This window comes from Hippocampus comes, unplaced genomic scaffold (genome assembly GCF_001891065.2).
Source record: "Hippocampus comes isolate QL1 unplaced genomic scaffold, H_comes_QL1_v1.1 scaffold118, whole genome shotgun sequence".
Classification (NCBI taxonomy): Eukaryota; Metazoa; Chordata; class Actinopteri; order Syngnathiformes; family Syngnathidae; genus Hippocampus; species Hippocampus comes.
The window spans coordinates 943,677-954,470 of NW_017805461.1; the positions used below are offsets into that span (position 1 = coordinate 943,677).

The 10,794-nt window shown below is 41.7% G+C and overlaps 1 protein-coding gene across 2 annotated transcripts; it reads left to right on the forward strand.

Annotated features, from left to right (window-relative positions):
• The first annotated feature begins 391 nt into the window (after positions 1-391).
• LOC109518670 (uncharacterized) lies at positions 392-2,756 on the forward strand. Of its 2 annotated transcripts, XM_019874687.1 has the most exons (3): positions 392-616; positions 1,865-2,485; positions 2,547-2,756. In XM_019874687.1, exons 2-3 carry the CDS (start codon positions 1,867-1,869, stop codon positions 2,645-2,647), a joined length of 720 nt encoding a protein of 239 aa, XP_019730246.1. In that variant the 5' UTR covers positions 392-616; positions 1,865-1,866; the 3' UTR covers positions 2,648-2,756. The 2 variants fall into 2 exon arrangements, with proteins under 2 accessions (XP_019730246.1, XP_019730245.1); XM_019874686.1 differs by having other exon boundaries at positions 393-616; positions 1,865-2,756.
• Positions 2,757-10,794: the final 8,038 nt, after the last annotated feature.

The following is a 10,794-nucleotide window of genomic DNA, read 5'->3' on the forward strand; positions in this document are numbered from 1 at the left end:
TTTTTGAAGAGGGAGACAGACAGACTAATTGATAAGATACATCGGGAGAGAGATAGAGCCAATGAAAGAAAATTTGTTTTTTATTCAATTAGAAAAATAGAATGCTGCATTTGCAAGGGTCAAATTGTTTGATGCATCTCATTATGGCATACATTTGATTAAATATTTACTTAAGAGCAGGTAGAGAGCAGCCAGGCGTCGGGTTGGGGTTGCTGCCCCTGCACATGATCTATTTCAACATTTCTTATTGATGTCTTTGTTTGCTTTGTGTTTTTTCTCCCTCCATCAAGACAGTCGCCCAATGATGGGGTGAGGAAATGAATGGTGGGTCTATTTTTAGAGGCAGGGAAGGAGGGCAAACCAAAAGTAAGCAAGGGAGAGGGTGTCTGGGGAGGGAAAACGGGGGAGGGGGTGTGTAGAAGATAAATCTGCATTCTGCCTCCGCCGCTGGTCAGAGACACCAGCAGCAGCCACAGAGCGCGCTCAAGGAGACGCGCCATCAGCCAGCATCTCACCTGATAAACAAAACAGTCGGCGATAGAAAGAAGACGCCACATTGACTTTTGAGCTTGCCGCTGTACAAAAGGAAAGATACGCCAAAGGCGCCTGCGAGCAGGTGAGTGTAAAAACAACAACAAGAATTCACTTAATGATCATTATTACTTGTCACGTCTGAAGGGGAAACACAAAGGGTGCATAGCGTATGCTTGAAAAGAGGGCTGCAGCCCGGCTGGTACCACTTTCAGCCATGCTTAACTGTACATGCGTTCTAAATTTAGCACTGTGCTACACCTTGGAGGAGACTGGGAGAGGCTGGCATCTTGGTTTGGCTCGCGCTATTTTTGGGATGGAGGTGGAGACTAAAATATAATGTGGGTTACACTGGGTTCTGTTGGGAATAAATAGACTCAAAACATTCTGATATACTGTATTTACACTTCTTGCCATTGTTTGTGTTTTTCATTTGTTTGCATGACGTGATATGTGGTATTACAATAATTAAGTCATTCATTTGGCTCAAATTAAAGAGATGTTTGTGTTTTATAACACACCAGCCTAAAAGTTATGTTAAAATTGCATCCGTGGTGGAGTCTCGGTCAAACCATGTCTCCGCTATACACACACATATATACACACACACACACACACACACACACACACACACACACACACACACACACACACACACACGCACACACACACACACACACACACACACATTGACAACATTAGCTGAGATTCAGTACAAGAACTGTTTTTAAAGGTCTGTTCACATGGATCTGTGTTTTTCAGCCTTTACAGAGCTAAGAAACATCATTTACGACAGAAAAATCTCACGACGCACAACCAAATGTCAAATAGTTAACTATGAACCGATATAATGATGATTCCATCTCAATTTCCTCACAAATGGACTTACTCGGTGTGAACTCTGAGTCTGTTTCGTTGAAAACCAAAGCAGTATTCTGTTGAAAGAGCATTTAATCACTCTCCCTGTCACTATATGTGGCTGGCATAGATATACATGGATGAAGAAAGATTTGTTGTGGTATTTGTTGATCAGCATCAGAGAATTCTTAAATGAGCAGTACTTTTTTTGGTTATCATTGTGGCTGTCGTGCTAAAACTGCACTGTATCATCCAGAAAGATGTTTTCATTTATGTGTTGCCCTCTATCCACAGTAAACAGAAATGGCAAGATTATTAGGATGATCCAAAGGTCAGACCACAATATTAGTGAGGTTCAGTGAAGTGAATTCACAACAAACCAATCCCACCTGATGTTTATGTTAGGTACAATGGCTGCAGTGTATTGGTTTTGGCAATAAACATTGCACCTTCCCCTCCCTACGCTCTCCCTCAGCTATGCGGCCACGTTCCAAACTGCTCTCCAAGGGAGAATTGCTCCTGCCTACGATCAGCGAGGGCACAGAGGAGACACCGAGAGATTTGAATGAGACCAACACGCAACGTGTTGCCGAAGGCGTCTCTTCTGACGACTACCTCCTCTCCATCTGCCACCTGGCGCACCCCACGTTCCCTACCAGCGACGTTTCACCCAGTGCACACCAAGTAGACGGAGTGTATGAGAGGAGGCGGGCGTCACGCCACAGCGAGACTAAATCCTTGGCGATCAACCACAAACAAAATGGTGTGCGGCAGGTAGAATGCAATGAAATATTAGGCAGCTCAGACCCCTTGGAGTATCTTTACGGCCATCACAACAACCTTTCGACTTGTCAGTCAAGATTCAATGCGTGCCCACATGATGGAAGTCAACGCGAGAGTGAGTGGGAGAGGCCGGCTCGCTCAAGAGCTCACAGCATCCCCCACGCTGCAAGTCCTGGTCTCCCACGGCAACGCAAGAGCAGCTGCCCTGAGATACACGCCAAGAGTGCCACGACCATTTCGAGCGTCTCCCCAAAACACAACCGACCCATGCTGATGGTCGAGAAGGGAAGTGTGTCAGACAGCAAAGCAGACGGTGAGGTGGTGAACCCGAACAAGAGGCACTCGATGGTCTCACAGTGGATTTCTGATTGCAGGTCAGCCTGGAGGGAGGGACGAATGCGAGCCTGCATGCTCCCTGCCATCACCGAGATATAGAACCTTCTATCAGAAACATTCAGTTAAAACAAACTTTTAGGCTATTTCCACCAAGCAGTCCAAAATTCTGCTCAGAATGGCACAAAATGAAAAGGTAAACTTCGGTCAGGCATGATTGCAGATGGTGATTACCATGTCAACTACCAGAGCCGGTAATGCGCGTCACATACACGAGTCTTAACCTTCAAGTTTCAAGCGAGTCCCACTTAGTGCAGCAAAGCAAGTGGAATCCCCTCAAAATTTCATTCAATCTTGTTCTGTCACAACTTACATTCGCATTAGCTACTTCGTACCATTTCGCTACTTGCGTGAATTAGCTGTACTACCACGCCACATTTTTCACTGGTTCTAAAGGCAGTCTCCGTATCATCTGTTGTATTGTTTATTGAATTAAACGCATAATCAATAGGAATCTTAATGTTTGACAAGCTATTGGTTGGCTAAACTGTGGAATTAACATGGTTTAACTGTCTTTACTGCACTGCTTATATGCCTTTAGCTTACTTATCTCTTTTTCACATTTGATCAAACTTAATCTTTGAATCTGAGTTCCCTGCACAATAGGCTACGTGTTTCACAAAACAGTACTTGGTTAACTATCCTCCACACTCATATTGGGTTGTCAAGTTTGTACATGTTCCACTTAGGTAAATCCAATGGAACCAAAGGATTTTTTTGAGTGCCTGCAAGTCTAAAAATACCAGAGCTTGCATGGGTTTTATCTGGATATTGCACTTACTTTCCACATTCCAAAAACATGCCTTATGTTTACTGAAAACTCGATATGTGCCCTGTGATTGACTAGCAACCAATCCATAGTGTACACCACCAAGTCAGGACAAGAACGCATACTACAGAGACTGAACGGATGAATTCCACTGAACTGTGATGCTTGTTAGAAAGAGGACGTGACCGTGGCATTAGCAGACTTGTACATGTGTTTCAGGTATTTATCTACATATTGAAACTAGTTTGTCTTGATTATTCATCTTTAACCTGTGAATGCCATCATTTAATGTACAATTGTTGTAATGGTGATCACGGGGGAGGGGGGGGGAATCTGTAAACTCGTTTTATACTTTCTCCACTGTCTTGTGACGTGAAAATAAAAGATTTTTTTTTTTTTATCATTCAAAGTGGGTGATGTGTTTGTGTGCTGTTATTTGGCTCTTCACGCACTTGGAAAATGAACTCTCGTGACAGGCTGTATCAGTGCCAAGAGCTGGGGTTTCTATGGCAACCAGTGTGGGCTCTAGCTCTGGTAAACACATGTGAAGAAACAGAAGCAGTGGAGGGGTTCAGACAAACTGTCAACACTGAACCTACACATGCATTATGCATGTTGTGTTTTTGAAACAACGCGGCTGTGTTGCAAATGAAAATACAAACATGAGCTGAACAGTTGCTGTGCAGGAAAAAAAATACAGAAACAAAACCGTTTGTAGAGCAGGCGTAGGGAACTCCAGTTCCCCGAGAGCCATATCCTGCCGTTTTTAGATCTCTCCCTACTCCACGATACCTGATTCAAATGATCAGCTCGTCAGCAAGCTCTGTAGAAGCCTAAAAAGATCCTGATCATTTGAATCAGGTGTGTTGGAGTAGGGCAGTGTTTCTCAAATAGTGGGGCACGCCCCCCTGGGGGGGCACGAGGCTCCGTCAAGGGGGGCGCGTTTGACCTCGGGGAACATGCTTTTTAATTTTTTTACTGTCCTAAAATAACGTGCAGTTGCACCTCCACTACATTAGGGGGCAGTGGCGCTCTCATTGGCAGCGTTTGCGCAGGTAGCATTCTCAGGGAGGAAATATGAGAGGCGTATGTAGCACTTGGCTTCAATGTGACTGCGGTGGCAGACGAGGAAAGAGAAGTGCTTACTCTGTCTAAAAATTTTGGTAGCGGACAGCATGAAGCCAAATAAATTAAGGCGTCACTTAAAGACATTACACCCCAAATCACGCTGATAAGCTGCTTGATTTTTTTTCAGCGAAAATGTGCTGAATATTGTCAACAATCATGCCGCTTTGTGACTGCTACTTCAGTAAACTAAAATACAGGTCCCGGCTACACATTGAGCAGGAGCCGAGAGTTGCTGTGTCCTGCTTCAAACCTCGCTTCGAAAAGCTGCGCATTGCAAAACGTGCTCATTGTAGTCATTAATCCAGACATCATCTTTAATTTAAAAAAAAAAAAAAAAAAGCACAAACTTATGACACCAACCATTTCTGGTCCATTGCTGGACGAGGAAGAAGGTGTTTCAGGTTCAGGAGGCGCAGACTGCTTGTCAAAGTCATCCAGTGCACCTAAAAAACAAACACTTGAAAGCTTAATATCATTGTATATCGTATAGTTTGACATGGTCAGTCAAAAAATATTTATTGTTAAATTAAGGATTTAATGTTATTTTTGAATTTCAGAGTGCTTTAAATCTTTTCTGTTCCAGTTACTAAAGCTATTCTTTGTTGTAAGTCGGTCCATAAAGTTGGTCCTTATTTCTTTCTTTTTTTATTCTCTTATACGTTAAAAAGGATACAGTGTTATGTAAAGGTGTACTTATAACAATTTTATAGACAAATGATAATGACAGAAAATAATTGAGAACCACTGGAGTAGGGAGACATCTTCAACAGGCAGGATATGGCTCTCGAGGAACCGGCATTCCCTACCCCTGTTGTAGAGCAATCCAGAATGATCCTCTCAGTACTCAACTTGAATTTTAATTTTTTTTTTTTAATCAGAGAAGGTTGAGATGGAAATATTTCAGCCACAGATGCATTCTGGGATGTTATATTACCATTAAACACTAGGGGTCGGGCTCTCATTGGGGTCTGGCAGACTGGCAGCCTGTACTCAACTCAACTCAACTGTATACCAGGCTGAGCTGACCACTTGTTGCAGGTCAATCAAGGGTTTGTGTCGACAAAGGAAACAGATTCACATTCACACATTCAATCAAACTTAGACAAATACTTTCGCAAGTACGTTCCAACTTATTGCCATTTAAAATATTTGTGGCACCTATCGACCTCTCTTTAGCACCCGTGAACTTCGGGTCATACAGGTTGACGGCCACAAAATATTGTGGACCGTAACATTATTCATCATTGGAAACAGACAAGCTCATCTGTAAAACACAATGAAGGTAGTGTCATGGCTTGGAAGTTCTGGGACAGGCTCATTAATCTTTATTGATGAAACAAATCTTTGCAGCAGCAAAATGAACCAGGCAGTCTTGAAGCATTTTTTTTTTTTTATGCCAATTTAAAAAAAGCTGACATCAAACCAATTGTGAGATCAATATACGGACTCAAAATTGACTACCAAAACAAATGAGTTCATTGTGGACAGGAAGTAGCTTTTTTAGCCTGTCATGGTTCTGTTTGTGACCAACAGGTGGCACTGTAGCACTCCGCCTGCAGCTGCACACCTGTTGGTCATTGTGTCATTAGTGTCTGTTAAAAGGACTCCCGGCACGACCACTCGGGGTCGGGTCATTGTTTGTTTTCTGTCATTGTTTCTGTTGCTGTTAGTTTTTTTGCTTCAGCCATGGTTTTTGTTTGTTACTTTGGATTCTTTTTGTTTCTATGACTTTGTATGTTTGGATTTATTTTCCTCAGTCTTTTGTTGATACAATTTGTCAACTTCACCCTGCTCCTCCCTCTTGCCTGCTTTTTTGGGGTCCTCCACCACCACACACTGTGACATAGCCAAGTGGATCTCTAGCCCGATGAAGCAGCGATCCTCAACCAGTATAACTCCGTGTTACATTTGGTACTGGGTCACACAGGGAGACTGAACAAAAAAATCATTTTATTGACCAACACAGTCTGAAAGAATTTTTATTTTTAGACTCAGGTGCATTCTCCTGTACCTCAGTCAGTACACTTAGTGTAAATAAGCTCATCCTGTCCTATGATAATAAAAGAGTAAAATATTGCTGGCATATGAAAGTCTCTTTCACTCTAGTCTATTTTAATTCTGTTCCGGAACTTTTGCTCACCTAAAAATAAGATCTTTAGTTCCAAATAACGCTAACGTCCAAGTTGTGTAAAAGATCCAAAAATACATAGCTGGAAATCAAAGCTCAACTGCTGCTCTCTTGTCTCTCTCTTTTTATTTATTTTTTCATGTCAAACCAAAATGTTTTCAGGTTACAGCAATAATAAAGAGGTTTAGCCTGACATTTTAAATTCTTGTGGAGGAGTGTGCTGGCTATAATGGAAAAATATAAATGTCAGTCTAGCTTTAAACATGTGTTGTATGATATATAAATTAAGCAACAAGGAGTCACCAAGAAGCCCACAGCTGAGACACTAAACCCATTGTTAGTTCCATGATTTATGATTGGAAAACAAAAAACACGAGAAGACATGTTTATACAACTTCAATATAAAGCTTGAATATCCCTTTTTTTTTTTGTTAATTTTAAAAAGGGGACTGTCACAGTGAAGCCACACAAGTTGTTTCCACACGTTGAAGCAATATATTTCATTTCAGCATAAACCAAAGCTAAATTATTTCTGTGAATTTACAGATCTGTTTTCAAGTTAAATGAGAAGTGCAACCACACAAGCCTTGTCTGAAGAGGAAGATCTTGCTGACGCTATTAGTTCCTGTGGTTCCGTTGCTAGCTTGCGGTCAATCTTTTTGATTTTATGCTTCTCAGAGATTCCAAACACCCCCTGCGTGTGAGAAAGAGGAAATATCAAAGTCATTTTTAACATCCCCCTCATCTACCTACGCCACAAGTTTTCCAATAGCCATGATTGTCAAACAAGACAAAGTCAAGCTTTCAGTGGAGCTGACAATTCGACTTGCCCACCTAACAGAGTAACAAATCATGCAATATTCTTGTCTGTGAAATATTCAGCCAGAAAATGAGCGCAGTCTGGATGTCAGAAAGGCAGTTCATCAGAGGTGACAACAGTTTACGTGCCCTGCAACTGATTGGTGGCCAGCCTTGGGTCTGGCCCAGATTTCACCCTAAGTCAGCTAGGATAGGCTCCAGTTCACACACAATCCTGTACAGTATAAGCTGAATATAAATTTGGAAGGATGCATTTCAAATGAATACAATAGGAGTTATATGCAGTTTTCAACTGGCTATAGAAAGATTTTAATTTAACCTCGCTTCATTCTCCACAACCGCCCCCCATTCTCAGACTAAAGCCACGCCCCTCATTAACATGACCCTACACGAGATGTGCAATGTAAGGACGGTCTCCATATAGCTTGAACCCTTCAACACCCGATCAAAAAGTAATACATTGGTTTTATGTTGCTGAACTAACTTGAATAGTTTGAGCTTTTAGCTTTCCTGTCTTCTTACCTCTTAAGAAACATGACAATTGTTTAAAATATTTCTTAGTCTTGTATAAATCTGGCTGGAAATGCTACATTGAAAGTCCTGACAAGTTCATTCATACTGTAAAATGAGTGTTTACTTCCAACAAGAAACTCATCGCATCGTACCCTTCCAAATTGAGCCGTACCTTATCGAATCGAGGCTGCTAGGTAGACCATGAAGAGTAACTTTTTGCTCATGGCTATCATACCGTCAGAATCTCCAACCTGCTTACATAGATGCCTGTTAAATTGATTATGATTTTTAGTTAACACACATTTGCATATTATTAACGATGAATTGATTGTGCTTGCAATGAAGAACACTTATGGCTGCAATGATATATTGATTATGCCTGCAATGAAGAACGCTTATGCCTTCATGAAAGATATAATGCTTTTAATAAAGATATGCTCACATTTATAAAAAAAGGATGCTTAGTGCACTGTGTGACAGTTGAGGGACGCAAGCACCTTTTCGAGAAAGTGGTTGGGAAGAGATAAGGTAATAAGACAAACCAAGAGCAAGATCGGACGTGGATGGAGCTGTCAACACCAGCTACAGCTTACTTGGTGTTTTTGTAATGCACACATGTACGTAATTTTCACTCGCTCTCTCACACACGCGCACACACACACACACACACACGAACACACACACACACACACACACACTTAGTCAAACAAGTTTAGTGTGTCTTCAACAGCCCTCACCCTTTAGGTTGGACACACCCATGTATTAGATTCCCAATGAGAAATAAATGAGAGGGCGAGCGGGGAGATCCTTGGGTGAGATGCAGAGAACTGAAACCTAACGTTGATCCTCTTTCCCCCCTCGAGTGATTTGGTACCAGAATCAAGTGTCTCCTCTCCTCATTGGGTGTTTATCATGAATGTCGAATTGATAACCCTGACAATGCCTTTTTGCTATGTCAATTAATCTGCATTGTTCTGAAATAAAAACAAAAAAACAAAAACAACAAAAAACCTTGTGCCACCAGGTACGAGTTAGCCCCCAAGGATAACATGAGTAGCCCACGGGTCTGCTCTAAAAATGTCTCAACTGTGATGGGACAATGTGACTTACGAATAAGAATTAAATAAGAAGAATGCTCATATTTATTTATTTTAACTTAACATGGGACAATTTTCTTCAAGTACTAAATATTTAATATTTTGTTTTAAAACCAAATGTATTGTGTTCAATGGAAAAAGTACTGTTTTCTTTACTCACATAGTTTAAAAAGGACATTTTAGAACTGTTATTCTAATACTGTGATACTGCGATATTTTTGCTCATGGCTATCATACCGTCAGAATCTAATATCGGCCCGTGCCTAGAATAGACAATAACTTAGAGAAGCTTTAATGGCTTCCTCTTTAATTTGTGTTACCACTCCACCAAGTACCATGAAAATCAGTTCTAAAAGTAGTCTCCAAACTGCCTAGCATTCCATCAAATGGGAATCTAAACAGTACCTGTCATCCTTGCGCGTTAATAGTAATAATAATAATAATAATAATAATACTGTAATACATTTTATTGAAAAGCGCCTTTCATGCCACCCAAGGACACTGTACAGACAATAAAAAAATACAATGTAAAAATAGATAAGAGAAATATTATATCGAAACAGGACATAAAATCACAAAACATAGGAAATGGAAGAATTATGTGTTGTAGGCAGTCCTGAACAGGTGTGTTTTTAGACGGGACTTGAAAGTGGAGAGAGGTGTGCAGTTTTGGAGGTCCGGAGGTAGATTGTTCCAGAGCTTTAGAGCAGCGCGACTGAAGGCTCTGGCTCCCATGGTGCTCAGGCGGGCAGGGGGCACAGACAGGCGGAGGGAGGACGAGGATCTGAGGGAGCGAGTGATGGTATGCTCCTGGAGAAGCCGGTCGGACAGGTAAGGAGGGGCCAGGTTGTGGATGGCCATATATGTATATAGGAGCAGTTTGTAATTGATGCGGTATTGGACAGGGAGCCAGTGGAGCTGCTGGAGGACGGGGGTGATGTGCTGCTGGGAGGGTGTGTTTGTAATGATGCGAGCAGAGGCGTTTTAAACTAGCTGGATTTTATGGAGGGACTTTTGAGGTCGGCCGAAGTGGAGAGCGTTGCAGTAATCTAAGCAGGATGTGACAAGACTGTGGACAAGAATAGCAGTGGTGCGGGGGGTGAGGCAAGGGCGAAGTCTGTTAATATTGCGGAGGTGGAAATAAGCAGTGCAGGTTAACGTTTGCCAAACATAATAATAATGTATTAGTCATTTGTAGTGCACACACATCATGGTATGCGGCTTGTTCATGCATCAATTTCTTTTTTGCTCCTTCCTCTCAGTAGACAATGAAGGGGAACAAGACTTATCAGGAGATTAAACAAAAAAAAAGTCCTGAATGGGATTTCCCCTTTATCAAGAAGCGCCAAAAAAATGGAAGTAAAAGTGAAACTGTTGATGTTACATCATTCTTTTATTTGAAATCAGGCATTTTTGTTTTGTTTTGGCTCATGTCTGTGCCCTGCTTGGGCACCAGCGGTGCTTAGTGCACACCTTCACACCTTCCTCAGCACCTTCACCAAGACTCTGTTCAGGGTGATCGAGCTCCTCTGGGATTATCCGCCCGTGGTGGATCGTCAGGGACAACAAGGTCTTCCCTGCTGGCCTAAATGCTGTTAAACTGACCTACATTTACAACAGAAATTCGAATACTTGTTACATTAAACTGTATTAATGTATTCCCCACAGTCCATGTACTGTTTTTTTTTCCTTTTTGTTTGCAGTTGTATGCTTTCTATCCATGGCCTTCAGAATCAGTACTGCCTGCTCCTGTAACTCAAACTATATTACCATGG